The sequence below is a fragment of the Zootoca vivipara genome, chromosome 3, assembly GCF_965207765.1.
Source record: "Zootoca vivipara chromosome 3, rZooViv2.hap1.1, whole genome shotgun sequence".
In the NCBI taxonomy this organism is placed as follows: Eukaryota; Metazoa; Chordata; class Lepidosauria; order Squamata; family Lacertidae; genus Zootoca; species Zootoca vivipara.
This window is the reverse complement of record NC_142586.1, coordinates 11,824,346-11,841,028: the sequence shown is the minus strand read 5'-3', so window position 1 is coordinate 11,841,028 and position 16,683 is coordinate 11,824,346. Positions and strand designations below refer to the sequence as shown.

General features: G+C 47.1%; 1 protein-coding gene across 3 annotated transcripts in view; it reads right to left on the bottom strand.

Moving 5' to 3' along the window:
- The window catches only part of PLCB1 (phospholipase C beta 1), a 426,994-nt gene that overhangs the window by 106,827 nt on the left and 303,484 nt on the right, over nt 1-16,683 (bottom strand). For all 3 annotated transcript variants that reach the window (XM_088665570.1, XM_060272415.2, XM_088665571.1), the window contains exon 11: nt 10,729-10,886. In XM_088665570.1, the coding sequence (XP_088521696.1) occupies nt 10,729-10,886 (158 nt within the window). The remainder of the gene's footprint in view (nt 1-10,728; nt 10,887-16,683) is intronic.

Sequence of the window (16,683 nt, the reverse complement as noted above, 5' to 3'; positions counted from 1 at the left end):
TTCACTACGTGATTAGACTCACATGATGGCGGTCACTGGTTGTGCTCTCCCTATCATGTTCCTGCATCTGCCACTGCCTCTCTCATGCATTAGAAGGGAACTTAAAAATGGTAAGCGTAATGCTGGTGGTCAACAAGAGGTGTTCAATGACTCTCTCAAGGCAAATCTTAAAAAATGTAGTATAAACACCGACAACTGGGAAACACTGGCCTGCGAGCGATCCAGTTGGAGAACAGCTTTTACCAAAGGTGTAGTGGATTTTGAAGACGCTCAAACTCAGGATGAAAGGGAGAAACACACTAAGAGAAAGGCACGGTTGGCAAACCCTCAACGTGATCAACTCCTGCCCAGAAACCTATGTCCCCACTGTGGAAGGACGTGTGGATCCAGAGTTGGCCTCCACAGCCGTTTACAGATTCACTGTTAAAACTGTGTTTATGGAAGACAATCTTACTCAACTATAAAGAAGAGAAGGGGAACATCTGGCGCTTGATGTGTACCCATGTACGCCACAACTCCAGACTTTCACCCAGTGCTGGATTTATTTGTGTGTCCCCCCCCCATATACTTCTTAATTGTATTTCACTATTAACATACTTCTTCTTAATTGTATTTCAGTTCAACAATTGCTGTGATAAAATACACATTTTGTTATGTGCAAATGGCTTTAGATACTTACTAGTTCCATAAATTACCATGCAAGATATATTCAACACAAAAAACAGCGACAATTTGTTGTTGACAAAAGACAGCTGGACATATAAAGAGACCATTACCTTCAGTAGCTTAGGGCCTCATCAAACCTAAATCTGGCCCTGCTTTCATCCTCCAGCGTGTGACGGGGAAAGGCACAGGGATGTGGTGGAGTATATCACCACTTTCCCTTCTGGGGGAACTGAATGGCCAATGGCTTTGCCCAATAGCTAACCATTTCCAATGCAGCACAGGAGCAAATCCATACGAGACATGTTTCGAGATGACTGTCTCTCGTGGCATAACCAAGGTTTGCATCTGAGGTGTCACTGCCTGGAAATATATTGCTATGAATGTGTCTCCATCAAGAAAGGGGAGAAAAAGGTCAAGCTACAAAAAAAAATCAGATTTTGACCAGGGGTGGGATAGCTGACCTAGCAATACAAATTACACCCATCTTGGTAAAAACCGTTGTATGTTACAAGGGGTTTGGAAATGAATTCGCGGCTCTTTAGATCTCAGCCTCCCATATTTAAAAGAAAGAATTAGGAGAATCAAATTAAAACACAGTGAGGTCACTTTACATATGTATCTCCGCACATGTCAAATCTACTTGCTGGAGGCAGGGGGAAATGTTACATGGAGGACAGCCATGGTCCAAGTGTGTGCTGATTTAATGACTTTGCACCCATCAGCTACTGAGAATTCAAAATTCATTCACACACAGGACATGTTATTTCTCAACAGGAGTGTGTTATCAAACTGAACAGCAAAGTGACAACAATATTTTTAAACTGATGTTCATGCTAGCATCATCAGAAGTGTAACTAGTTTAGTCACAACATCCTGACGATCTTCACAGATTGCAGAGAAATAGGCCATTCTCAGCCCCCCTCCAAGATAACCAATGACAATGAGAGAGGCGAGGCCTCAAACTGGTGCTCAAAACATCTGAGTTTATGATGATGTATAATGTGCCAGACACTTTAACATTAGTCTCTCTCAGAAGCTCTATGACACAAACACATTTTAAAAGTCTTGGATTGCTAAATTAAATTATGAAACTGAATCAATAAATAAAAATCTGAGACCGAAGATATCACAAGAAGATAAATGCCCCAATAGTAGATTTTATTTTTCTTTACAATCCTTATATCCCGCAAATCTTCAGCACATAAATAACAGGGCATGTAGCAATAAAAATGGATGTGGGGAGCCTGTAGTTGTCCAGATGTTTCTGAAATTCAGCACCCATCAGCATGGTCAATGGTCAGAGGTTGAAGGGGGCTGTAGTCTAGCAACATCTGGGGATATCACATTCTGATAATATAGGCATTATATATACACAGAGTCCAGAACTTTGAAAGCATTCACGGGAAACAGTAACAAGGTTAGATTACTGCAATGCATTATACATAGTGCTACCTCTGAAGACGGTTCGGAAACTTCAGCCAGCGCAGAATTCAGCAACCAGGTTGCTCACTGGTTTGAGCATATTACACCGATCCTGGTCCAACTGCACTGACTACAAATTAGTTTCCAGGCCCAATTCAAAGTGCTGGTTTTGACCTATAAAGTCTTAAACAGGTCAGGACTGCAATACCTCAAGGACCACCTCTTTCCATATGAACCTATCCAGACCCTGAGATCATCTTCTGAGGCCCTCCTTTGTGTGCCTCCTCCTCGAGAAGTCTGGAGGGTGGCAACACAAGAACAGGGCCTTCTCTGCAGTGACCCCCCACCTGTGGAATGCTCTCTCCAGGGAAGTTTGCCTGGTGCCTTCATTATACACCTTTAGACGCCAGGCAAAAACGTTCATTTTTAACCAGGCATTTGGTTGATCTGATTTACATCCTATGCCCTTTTAAAATGTGTTGGGTTTTGTTTTTGTTGGGGGAGGGTATTGGGTTGTTGTTTTATTTTTATTATGTATTTTATGGTTTTATATCTTGATTTTATTCTGTGAATCGTCCTGAGACCCCCTGGTATAGGGTGGTATATAAAATCAATAAAGAATAAAAATAATAAAAATAATTGCAACTAAAAATATTTCATCTACGGCTACCCTTCTTGTGTGGAATAAGATGCTGGGCCAAATGAGCCTTTGGACTGGTCCAGGAGGGCTCTGCTTAATGTATGAAGGGATAAACAGGAATGTGAGGGACCAGTCCTCCCGCTGCCATGATGGGCATAGCCCCAACATCTTAATCTTCACCTGCTCCAACCCTAACGGTGCATGTGGAGCAGAAGAATCTTCCCAAGTTGAACTGTCTACACTCAGAATCCTCAGTGTGAATTATCTCAGTTACACAGGGTTCCTGCCTGTGTGGAGGAGTCTAAATACACTCAGCTGAACAGGAGAAGATTTGCCCTCCAGACCTCCTTCTTAATGCCTGAAGGTTTGGGGCTGCGGTCAGTGGGAACGGGGCTGTTTGAGGCAGAGCTGGCATTTGTGACTGATCTCCTTCCTCCACACACTTCAGATAGATGCAAACACCTCAGCAAGGATTGATGTATTTGTTTTAAGGATAGAGAAAGTGTGTGGGAACCATTTTCATGAAACTTAGTGTGTCTGCTTTCATACTATAGCCTACAGATCACAATATACTCCATTCTATTCCAACTGCACATAATCCTTAAGCCTTTAACGTATTTTAAGGTTATTTCCACAGTCTAGGTTTGTTTTGTTTGTTTGTATTTCCATGTGGGATTTTCATTAATTCCTCAAAGCACTGTTGTGTAAATCTTGGAAGTAGCTACCTTATAACGAAGAAGTAAACTACACAACACCAGCCAATTTAACTGTCTGAAAAGGTATATGAACCAAACAACCATTGTTTCTGGATGGACAAATAATTACTGACAAATAGTGCACTAACTTTCATGAAAGATCAGCTGACATTACTACAAAGGGAAGTCTGCAGGGTAGAGATAATATGAACCGAGGGGTAGTTAGCTATACATTTCTTGTAACTGTCTCTATCACATTGTCTCAGTTCTTCAGATAATTTTATGAAAAGCTTGAAAGGATTGAAATAGTACACAAGTAAGCACATATTCTATGGTATAACCAGGGCTGGATTTAGGTTTGATGAGGCCCTAAGCTACTGAAGGTAATGGACCAGCTGTCTATGGCCAGCTGTCCTTGGTTTTTTATCTTATATTTTGGAAATGTGCATCCAGGTTTTTTTCTTTAATTTTTTTGGGGCCCCCCAAGAGAGTGGGGCCCTAAGCTATGGCTTGTTTAGCTTATACGTAAATCCGGCACTGCAGTTAACACTAGAGAATCATGGTGGAGAGACTTATTTAGATTTTGTAACAACACCATAGCATCATCACAGTTTCCCTATTATGCAACGAAAGTGCCCCCAATCTGTCCATTTAATGTTTTACTTAAAAAGAACAGTAATTTTCAATCCACTACCATAATGTCCCCAGATTAAAAGTTAGGTATTTCACCGTTGTTCCGTGTTTAAATTAGATGCAAACTCATTTTACCAGTCCACCACATCTGGATTCCTTTGCAGTCTGGGCTCACACTCTACTCTAATGTACATGTTTTACATCCCTTGTATTCTAGAGAGCAGAAATGTCCCTTAAAATGTCAGGATATATATGGGTATTGTGAGGGACAGGGGATATCGCGAAGTCCCTCCCCTCATGAGTTCAAGCCCAGCACTGACCACAGGGGAAAGCAGAGGGAGCTCTGATTCCAGTGGGGAAGCAGGAAGTCGGGTCCGAGGCTCAGGCAAGGTAGCGGAGCCAGGGTCCCAGGTGGGACAGGAAGGGGCAAGGAAGGGGGGGAGACCCATCCCTCCAACGCCAGAATTACGCAGAAAGAGGAGGGGCAAGAGGATGGGTCTGCCGAGGCTTTTGTGCTGGGGAAAGACGCGCCAAAAGTCATTCGGAGGTTCTGATACCGACTGAACACATCACTCTGTGTAAATAGCAATGACTTTAGCACTGTAAATACGCAGCACCAATAAAAGAATAAAATGCAGAGCTGCGTAGCGTCGTTACTCTGAAGTAGCCTACTCCGGCCACTGTGACAGCAACCTCCGAATCTTTTTGGGCTACTTTGGAGTTGCCGGGATGAGCGTGTCAGAGGCGGAGAAATGGCGGCAGCTCGCTGAACAAGCACAAGAGGAGCTGCAGAAGCTGCATCTGCAGGCACAGGGAGAATTAAAGGCAGCAAAAGAAGAGACTAAGCAGGTCCAGGAAGAACGGCTACAACTTGCGGAACAGGTGAGAGCGCTTCAGGAAAGAGAGCAGCAATTAAGGGCGGTGGCGGTAGACCTCCAAAGCAAGCTAGATGCAGAGAAAGACAAGGCGGGAGGGGCTCCCCAAGTCCAAGTGCTGCCAGGAAGGAGAGCAGGGACCCTTGTAAGCAAGTTCAATGGAGACCCGAGGGAATATCATGGCTTTGAGACTGAGATCGTGTATGCTCTTGAGCTGCACCAGAATGAGTTCCCCGATGATGAGCACAGAGTAGCGTTTATTGTGGAACATCTTACCGGAGCAGCCAGGGAGTGGCTAAGACCATTAATCGCAACCAAGAATCCTTGCATGAAAAATGTCCAACAATTTCTAGAAGGTTTGAGGACGATGTATTCGTCCGATAGTCATTTGGACCAGACTAAGGAGGAACTGCATAATTTACGCCAAGGAAATATGACAGTTCGCGCATATTGGGCGAAATTCACCATGCTGGTGCACAGACTGGGGTGGGTTTTGGAGTCGCCTCCTATGCAAGCTGCGTTTTACTTGGGTTTGCACGAGGAGGTGAAGGATGAACTCTCGAGAGGTCCAAAGCCCAGTACTATGGATCAGCTGAGCAAAGCGGCTCTGGCGGTGGGGGTGAGACAGGAATCCCGGTGGAACGACAAGCAAGCGACGCGCGCAAAGCGGGCTTGGTTCCCACGGTCGCAGGAGAAGCCACTCCCTCAACAACCCTTTCAAGCCACGCCTGGAGCCAGCCAGGACCAGGAGCCCATGCAGATTGATAGCGCGCGCGCGCGGGCTTTTCAAACCCCAGCGGCGCCAAGACGCAAGGAGGGAAGGGGCGGGAATTGCTTTCTCTGCAACTCACCCCAGCATCTCGTCAGAGACTGCCCACATCGCAGGGAGTGGCAAGGAAAGGCGGGAACGGTGGTGCCCTCCCCCACTGACGCAGCACCACAGCAGGGAAACGGGAAAGCCTGGCTGCAGGAGACAAGGGGCAGCAGCCAGGCACAGTCAGCAGACAACAGCCCCAGCCCGCCCACCCGCACAGAGAGGAGCAGAGCCAGCCCACCCCTCCCAGAGCAGGAGTGGTTCTAGAAGTGACGCTAACGCTCCCAAATGGCTATCCCCTGACGGTCCTCGCCCTAATTGACAGTGGGGCGTCCGCCAACTTCTTCTCGAGAAGCTTTGCAGAAGAGCACCAAATCCAGCTTTTGCAGTTAGATTTTCCTCTGCACGTGGCAACCATTGACGGCAGGGAGCTGCTGGGAGGGGCCATCACACATCAAACCCCCCCCCATGAGAATGACGGTGGGAAGGCACTCGGAGACACTGGCGTTCAACGTCACCACCATCTCAGACCCCCCCATCGTCTTGGGCATGAGCTGGCTGGCGCGCCACGACCCCTCCATCAGTTGGCACCAGAGGTGCATCACGTTTGGGTCGGACTTTTGTCTGGAACATTGCATGCAGCACCAACCAGGGGAGGGGCCTCCGATAGCCACGGTGGCCACCATGCATATCAAAGGGGGTGAGGCGATACCCAAGCAGTACTGGGACCTGCAGGAGGTCTTCAGCGAAGCGGAGTCCGACCACCTACCCCCGCACAGGCCTTTTGACTGCCAGATCAACCTGGTGCCAGGGGCGACGATACCCCCAGCCAAGCTGTACGCCATGTCAGACCAGGAGCTGGAGGATCTGCGCGCTTTCATCGACAAGAACCTCAAGCGGGGGTTCATAAGGGAAAGCAAGGCAGCAGGGGGCAGCCCGGTCTTCTGGGTGGACAAGAAAGACACGCAACAGCGCCGTCTTGTGGTGGATTTCAGACGACTGAATTCAGTGACAGAGCCAGTGGCTTTCCCCATGCCCAGAGTGGATGATCTCCTGACAGCGGCACGCAGGGGCAAGATTTTCACCAAGCTGGACCTAAGGGGGGCGTACAACTTGATCAGGATCCGGGAAGGAGATGAATGGAAAACCACGATGTTCACGCCTCTGGGCTCTTTTGAATATCTGGTGATGCCCTTCGGTTTGCAAGGGGGCTCAGCATGCTTCCAGGCCTTCATGCACCACGTCCTGGGGTCCCTCCTCTTCAGGAAATGCTTGGTCTTCCTAGATGACATCCTTATCTACTCCACTGACCCAGTGCAGCATGTGAAAGATGTCAGAGAGGTGTTGCAACGCCTGAAGGAGAACCACCTGTATGTGAAGCTGGAGAAGTGCAAGTTTCACACCAAAGAGGTGGACTTCCTGGGCTACAAGCTGTCAGACAAGGGGCTGGCGATGGACAAGGACAAGGTGCAGGCCATCCTGGACTGGCACAGCCCCAGGACGCGCAAAGATGCCCAACGCCTACTAGGCTTCGCTAACTTCTACAGGAAGTTCATCAAGAACTTCTCTCGCGTTACGGCTCCAATCACGGACTGCCTGAGAGGCAAGCAGAAGTTCAGGTGGACACCAGAGGCGCAAGCAGCGTTCGAATGCCTCAAGAGAGTGTTCGCCTCAGACCAGAACCTGTTCCATGTGGTGCAGGACGCGCCCCTACGCATTGAGACAGATGCTTCTGAAAAAGCTGTGGGCGCCATTTTGTTGCAACTGGACGCCAACAGGGAGTGGAGACCCTGTGCCTTCTTCTCCAGGAAGCTGACACAGCCTGAACGCAACTACACAGTGTTTGATAGGGAACTTCTTGCGATCTACGCTGCGTTCCAGCACTGGCGACACTTCCTGGTGGGCGCTAAGCACCCCATCCAGGTGTGCACAGACCACAAGAACCTGGAGTTCTGGAGAACTGCCAGGGTGCTCAACCAGCGGCAGATACGGTGGGCAGAGTTCTTCTCGAACTTCAACTTCTCCATCCACTACATCCCGGGAGAGCAGAATGTCAGGGCGGATGCCCTCTCCCGCAAGCCAGAGTACATGGAGGAGGAGGCGCCACCAGCACCCAGGCACATCTTCCCCCCGTCAGCATGGTCCTGCGGAGCAGCAGTGGTGAGCGAGGCAGAACTCACAGCACTGACGGCAGCGGATGAATTTGCCAACCGCATCTTCAGAGAACTGAGAGGGGGGAGGGAGCAGGCAAAAGACTTTGCAGAACGCAGGGGGCTGCTTTTCTACAAGGGTGCACTCTACCTGCCCACCACCCAGCTTAGACGTACGGTCCTCAAGCAGATGCACGACAACCCAACGGCGGGTCATTTTGGAAGGGACAAAACCGCCCACCTAGTCATGAGACACTTCTGGTGGCCAGGGGTGCGGGAAGATGTTCGAGACTATGTACGGGGCTGTGACACCTGCCAGCGGGCAAAGGTGGTCAGAGCAGCGCCACCAGGCTTGCTGGAGCCCTTAGCCACCCCACACAGGCCGTGGGAAGTGGTGTCCATGGACTTCATCACAGATCTGCCTTCTTCCAGGGGCAAGACCGCAGTGTTGGTGGTGGTGGACCTCATGTCCAAAATGTGCCACTTTATACCGTGTGCCAGGGCGGTCTCGGCAGAAGAAACAGCCAAACTGTTTGTGGACCACGTGTTCAGACTGCATGGATTACCTTTAAGGGTTATTTCGGATAGAGGCCGCCAATTTGTTTCCAGGTTCTGGAGGCGGCTCATGAACCTCCTGCAGGTGGAGGTCAGCTTGTCGACAGCTAGACACCCGCAGACCAACGGACAGGCGGAGAGAGTCAACGCCATTCTGCAGCAGTACCTGAGATGCTACGTCAGCCAGCGGCAAACAGATTGGGTGGATAGACTGCCACTGGCAGAATTTGCCTACAACAATGCGGTGCACGTCTCCACAGGGGTGTCGCCCTTTAAGGCCAATTACGGGCGCGACCTCAGATCTTTCCCAGAGAGGGAGGGGGAGGAGGAGGAGGAGGGCCCACAGGCTGAGGATTGGGCAGAGGAACTGGAGACGGTGCACCAGCAGCTCAGAGAACACTTGGAGAGGGCCAAGGAAGCGTACAAAAGGGGGGCAGATCGCCACAGGCGACAAGGGGAGGTCATCAGGGTGGGGGACAAGGTTTGGTTGTCCTCGGAGGGCCTGCCCACCAGAGGGAGGTGCAAAAAGCTGGCGCCCAGAAGGCTGGGTCCCTTCACAGTCACGCAACAGGTCAACCCGGTGGCATACAGGCTGGCACTGCCAGAGGACATGAGGGTGCATCCAGTGTTTCATAGATCGCTGCTGTCGCCGTACAGGGAAAGCAGCAGGCTCCGAGACAGCGAACACACCCCCGAGGGAGGGGGGGAGAGGGGAGGCAGGGAGCAACTCAATGAAGCCACGGCCATCCTTGATTCACGGAGGGGGGTGGGGGGCCTGGAGTACCTCATGGCATGGGAGGACGCTCCGCCCTCCCAGAATGAATGGGTCCCCGCCACTCAGATACAGGAGGAATTCTTGGTGGAAGAATTTCACGCCCTCTTTCCCCACAGACCCAAGCCCTGGCACATGGAAAGGGAGGGGGAGGAGGAGGAGGCACGGGAGAGCAGCTCACCATGGCGCTGGGAGGCGGAGTTTGAGGAATCGGAAGACGAGGTATGGGTGTCACCAAGATCCACCCAGTCAGAGGCAGAAGCAGATTGGCAGCACATTTTTACCCCCACCAGCTCAGACGCCACGGACTTTTTGGGATTCCAGTCCTCCCAGGCGGAAGGGGGGGCCTCGCAGGACTGGGCGGAGGTGTTCACACCAACGGGCTCGGAAAGCACTGAGTTCCTAGGCTTCCAGTCGTCACCGACACCTGGGGGGGACCCGGGGAGGGGAGAAGGGGAGCTTGGAAGGGGGGTGGATGTGAGGGACAGGGGATATCGCGAAGTCCCTCCCCTCCTGAGTTCAAGCCCAGCACTGACCACAGGGGAAAGCAGAGGGAGCTCTGATTCCAGTGGGGAAGCAGGAAGTCGGGTCCGAGGCTCAGGCAAGGTAGCGGAGCCAGGGTCCCAGGTGGGACAGGAAGGGGCAAGGAAGGGGGGGAGACCCATCCCTCCAACGCCAGAATTACGCAGAAAGAGGAGGGGCAAGAGGATGGGTCTGCCGAGGCTTTTGTGCTGGGGAAAGACGCGCCAAAAGTCATTCGGAGGTTCTGATACCGACTGAACACATCACTCTGTGTAAATAGCAATGACTTTAGCACTGTAAATACGCAGCACCAATAAAAGAATAAAATGCAGAGCTGCGTAGCGTCGTTACTCTGAAGTAGCCTACTCCGGCCACTGTGACAGGTATTAATCACCTTGGCCAGATGTTTACTGATTGTAGCAAATCAGAAAGCAAATTAAGCCATCTGGGAGCTGATCATCATCATTATTATTTTTGTCTTAGTTAACTGCTCCTAGTTCAAGAGCTCACTCCGTCACAGGAATTGGAACCACCAACCTTCTGATCTGCAAACCCAAGAGGCTCAGTGGTTTAGACCACAGCGGCAGTTGAGGAGCTGTGCCCAGCACACCAAGGGATGCTGGAATCTAGTGAATGTGCGCTCACTCTACCTGATGCTTTTGAATGCACAGACGGCTACTGTCTCTCCATTTACAGTTTCTCTTCATTTGAAAGCTCTGCATCGCACGAAAGACCTCATTGCTAGGCTTCAGCGCACAAACATAGCCTACACACGACAAGGTAATTCAGTTGTTCTAGTCTCCCAGATGAGAATTGAAACAAAAGCTTCAGTGAAGACTTATGGCACGTGTCTCCAAGATGCCCACGGCAAGCGCTACTGGAGACCTTCCCACATCTCCCTTCCCCCCCTTAGCCCAAAATAAGCTAAGTGTATGTTGCAACCTGGCCCTTACATAATAATATCAGTGACACTGCACAACATACCTTAAATGATATCTCAGTTGTCATGGTGAATCCATGTGTAATAACGGGCTCTTCTTCAGCTGTTCGGCCTTTCCAGCAGTCCAGCTCGACGCAGCGACAGCCAGACAATAGCACTTGGCGATACATCTCTACGGAAGAGTTACCGGCCAGCTGTCCAGCTGCAAAGACATAATGAGGAGCATGAAACAAGGGGACCCATTATGGGCTCATGGACTAAATGCACATAATTTAACCATAATGAAAGCTTATATCATCCATTTCCCCCAGTGGTGACAAACAAATGGACAAATCCATTTAAAAGGCATAAAATCTAATGAAAATCATGTCCAACTAGTCAATACTGAATGGTTCTGATTTTTCATTCGTATTCAGCACTGTAAATCAGAGATGGCTAAGCTGTGGCCTACCAGATATTATTGGATTCCAACTTTCATCAGCCCTAGCCAGCATGGACAATGGTCAGAAATGGTGAGAGTTGCAGTCCAAACAACCTCTGGCGGACCATAGGTTAGCCAGCTCTGGTGTGCATGATTTCTGACCTAAAGAATATCACATTCATATGTGTGGTGGTAGACCTAGAAAATAAGAGGGAATATCACATGCACAACAGTTCAGATTCCCATTGGTTTCAAATGTTTCTGTGTTTCTGAAATGCTAATAAATACCTTTGCCAGTTGTGGTATTTCTTGTGAGAACCATGAAATATAAACAAAGAGGTTGAGAAAACTGTACACTGTACTGCTCCATGTCCACTTCTTAGGGTTTTAGTTTTGTTTCAAATGCATTTCTAATTGTGTTTTTAATTATCATATTATCATTAATTATCATATTGTAATCACATTGAGACAGTGGCTTAGAGACTCGTGTTACTATTAATGACCTTTAAGAAATCTAACTTTTGTAAATGTGTTCAGACTGATACCACTAAAAGACCATGCAATGCACTTGTGGCAGAAACAGCTCTTTTGTCAAAAACCGTATTATAATTTAGTACAGTAAAAACTACAACAAAAAGTTTGCAATCTCTTGTACAGTTGACACCACCATAGAGCTCTGTTGTGCCAATTGATCAGCACTGGCAGTTCACTCAGGTTTTCACAGCTCCTGGAATTTAATGTGACATTCTGTACTTAACTGGTTTATAATGAAACACTGCACACTCAATGGGCCCCAATCCAACCCAAGTGAAGCACTTTAAGTCTCATTGATTTCCATGGGAGTGACTTAGTTATGTGCTCAACTCTCTTACTGGTCAGTGAGAAAGGCTCACTTTAGGTAGGGTGGGTTTAAAAAAGGTTTAGAGTATATTTTATTGTTTTATTGTGAAAAGCTTAAAATTAAATCCAAAGGGTTGTATTCAAAGTAGTGCTTCGTAGTGCCTTCTGAGAGTGGGATTACTTCTGTTTGTGCAATGGGACACTTTCTTCCTCTCCTTCCACCATCTGCCCCCTCAATTTGTTCTGGGGTTTCCTCCCGAGCAGATCTGGGGACAGCCTGGGACATATTGTATGAGGGAAGAAGAGGGTAGGGAGTCTTTTTTAAAAAATAAGTGGACATTTTCCCACTCACACATTTAGTTAGTTAAATACAGTGGTACCTTGGTTTGCAACCACAATTGGTTCCGGGGAGCCGGTCGCTCCCCGAGTTCATCGCTCCCTGGGGCACGCTTCTGCGCATGCGTGAAGCACCGATAGAGTGCTTCTGCACACGCACGCGCTGCGCAGATCACTTCTGCGCATCCGAGTGCCGCAGAACCCGGATGTAAACACTTCCGGGTTCGCGGTGGGCGGAAACCGAAGCGGTTGCTCCCCGAGGCGGTCGCAAACCGAGGTACCACTGTACCACCCAATATTCAGTCATAGATCAATAGGCTTGAAACAGGATGGCCTTCTATCATGGATGCTGTAGTAGTAGATTTCCTGCATTGGTTGGACTAGACGTTGTGACTCTCACTCATTATTTTCTGCTTTGCTTTTCAAGCAACCCATGCTTTAGGATAGCAATGTGATCAACCACCCAATTAAGCTGGTTAGCTGAATTAGGTTAACTAACTGATTAATTGTTGCTTCCCCCCTGTCCTAAACAATGGTTATTCAAAATAAAAATAAAAATCCTTCCAGTAGCACCTTAGAGACCAACTAAGTTTGTCATTGGTATGAGCTTTCCTGTGCATGCACAATTCTTCAGATACAATGGTTATTCAATTGGCTTTGCTTCTTTCCTTCTTTTTTAATATTTTGTTATAGTTCTTAAACAAGTAATAATTATAATGTTTTGCTTGCATCATTTTGGAGGGAACAGAACACACACACACACACACACACACACACAAAAACACAAAACAACACAGGAGAATCCAAAAGGGAATCTGCATGATTCATATTTGATGGGAAATAAGACACCAAATTACTACTTGTTAAGTCTTCACTGATAAGATTTTCCTTTACACACTTGGGGGTTTAACCTTGGGTAAGAGATTAAAAAAAACACCAATATGTTAAATGCTTAAGCTGTGTGAAAATAAATTGCTAGAAACCATTTAAGACAGGGCTTTTTGCTCAAGCTCGTCCATCAGTTTCTAGGAAGTCACAAAGCTTTGGCATGTTTAGAATTCCTTGTCTTTAGGGTTTCCCCACATGAACACTGTCACCTATTTTCATTTTGTATGGATGTTCAACAGGAGGGAGAAGGCAGCAGTTGAGCAGCAGCCCATAGTTCAGACTCCTAAGCTAGGCCACAAGAACATAAGCAAAATTTGCTGCTGCTCCTCTTTTCAGACTCAAAAGCAGTGGTCAGGGGACATGGAGACTAGGCTAGTCCCCTGAATGTTCCTTGCAAATTAGGGTATTAAAATATGAAAGCCTGGTGCCTTCAGCACAATGTTCCGAAGTGGTCCAAGAACCCTTCTGCCACTTTCCGAAAGCCCACTCAGGTTTGGGAAGGAGGTGTCAGGGTTCCAGCATCCTGTCAGAGGCCTGGTGAGTAAAAAAAAAAAAAAAAACCCAAGAAGCTTCAGCCCGTCTTAGGAAGAGAGGTGTAATGCTCACACGAGCAATGTTGGGACATCACATGCATGACATCACCCCCTGCCCAATTGCCATCTCAAGCATGTAAATTGCCATATACAAATATCATGAAAATATGTGACCTCTTTTTTGGTCTTTCCTCCTTCCTGATGATACATCAATGTCCAGTGTGGCTCCTTTAAAGAGTTATGAACGGGGATAATTCTGCATGATGCTTCAGTGGCCAAGGATTCAAAGAGAGGCTTCCTCACAACTCCATTTCAAACTTTTCAGAAAATTACTTCACACATTGCCACATTTATTACTGCAGATGTTTTGGATCTCTGAGGTCCTTGACCTCCACAGGCCTTTTGTAAATCGCCATATGCAAGATTCATGGCAAAAGATAATAACCTTGGCTTCTATTTTGTGCTGAACTGCTTGAAACCTCTTTGGAAGAATTATCAGAAAGGGTGAAAAGGTCATCAGCTTCTATCAGCATTTAATTCCCAGCCTCTTAGCTAGATGCACTCGTCCTGGATGCAAAACAGCGCAGTGAATTTGAGTGGCTTTGGACGGCCAGTCCTTTCCCAAGAAATGCAACAGAGGAGATTGCTCAATTAAGTGTTTCAAACGTGGTTTGATGAGTCGGACTGAATTCAACACAGGTTCTGTCCCTAACTAACTCTGCCATAGATTAATTGAGAAATGAAGGAGGTTGAGATGTGGAGCTCAGAGAGGAGAAAACAGCTTGGTGAAATGAACACAATGTTCCAGGTGCAATTCTCAACAAACACTTCTTTAGGGATGACTAAAGAAGATATCAAGTATGGTAGGAAGATTTACGGACAAAGAAATATTTAAACATTTCAGTATAGTATAGTATAGTATAGTATAGTATAGTATAGTATAGTTTTTTCAGGCATCCCCAACCTTCGGCCCTCCAGATGTTTTGGGCTACAATTCCCATCATCCCTGACCACTGGTCCTGCTAGCTAGGGATCATGGGAGTTGTAGGCCAAAACATCTGGAGGGCCGCAGGTTGGGGATGCCTGGTATACGTATTTGATACAACCAGAAACAGTATTCACTCCTTTCAAGAGCATTGGCTCAATAATTGTAGAGATGGAAAGTGTTAGAGATTCATTCCCTGTGTTTGCATTCATGGGATTGTTGTCCATCACATGACTGTATATGTGTTTACATTCCGCAGAGCGGGAAGTGACGAAGACAGGATGTTTGTGTTACTGTGTGTTCCTGAAGTGGGACTATTGTCCTTTGTTTTCTCTCTTTGCTGCCTGATGCTAGAGAGAGAAGGAGCCATGGTGCAGTGCTCCGTGTGTGTTTATATGTAAATAAAAGTAAATTAGCCAAATGCTGAGTTGCTGAGGTCTGTTACGCAATTGCGCAAAATCTGCAGATCCGTAAGTGTGCTGATGTTATTTGGCATCAGTCGCTGTGATGTTTGGGCTGGAGAAAGCTTTTGAAGCTCCCGCACGATGTACCAGGAGGGAGAGAACATGTCAGCCAGGCATGTGTCTACCAGGGTCCTACTTGAGAGTAAGAGATCCTAACAGAAAGGACCCCAAGGGCCCTCGAGTCCAACCCATGCAATGCAGGAATCTTTCACCCAATGTGGGGCTTGAACCCACAACCCTGAGATTAACAGTAAAATGCTCTACCAACTGAGCTATCCTGACTGCTATTCTTCTACAGTTGAAATATTGTTTCTACAATGAAATATTGTTGTGAACAGGGATTCTCAACTCTCAACAAATGTGAAAGATCAGAAGAGAAAAAGGCTTCTTTGTGTTGATGAGGAGATGAGTGTTTCTTTGTCTCAGATTAGATCTAATATAAATGAGATTACGCGGCAAAAGAAAGTTCACACCTCTCATTGAGTTTCTATACATATACTGTACTGTAAAAGGTACATATGCAAGAGGCTCATTTATAATTATATTTTGGGAATTATTTGTGTTTTTATGCAGCTGCATTGTTTTAAAATTTCTGGATGTTCCACGAACATATTATAAAGTAGTTGTAATCTATGTTATAAATCAAGCACTGCTAGCAGTCGCCCCCCCCCCCCAATGTATTTCTTATCAATAAAAAATTGGCGTGGCACGAGGAAATTTTTATGCTGGAAGTGTGGCCCAGAGGAAAAAAGTTTGAGAACCACTGTCATAATTTAAGACACCTTACAGGAGTCATTAAATGTGGCCTTCCTCCAGAAAATACTGTATTTGACTAATAGACTCAAACAACAAGAAATTAATCAACAAAATCTGCAGAATATTAGCTATCTATTCAAGTCCAGCTGGACAAAAAAGTGAAAAGAAACAATTCATAAAATTAGTCCCAGTATGGCTGTAACACAACAGCTCTCAGGGCCAATGTCATGTTGTACAGAGGAAGCAAAGAAAGGAATGAAGAGTAATTAGGTATGAAGCATGGGAATAGCATCATGTTGCTGCACATGATGATGTTGCATCAGTATTCACCAACCAGGTGTCCTCCAGATGTTGCTGGAAGACAACTCTCATCAGTGCCAGCCAGCATGGGCAGTGGTCAGGGATGGTGTGAATTGTACTCCAAAACATCGGAAGGGCATCAGGCTGGTTATGTGCTATAAAGTCAGCTGTGTGAAGAAAACGTGGAGATCTACAAGCAGAGGGTATGCACTCTGTCAATATGCAGGTGCCATATTTTGCTTTTAAAGGCATGGCGTGTTTCTGCATGTGTTTGTATCTGTGAAAGCTTAGGAAAATGTGCCTTGTTCATCATTACGGATAAATGATCATTGTTCCTTAGCTTTTGGCATGGTACAATGAGGAGCTGCAGTCAGTTCTTCACTGTGACAACCATAATAAACTAAACTGATAGCTAGAAAAACTCTATTGGAAAACTGAGCTCCAGATTAAAAGCTGGAGGGGATATTCTCCAAACC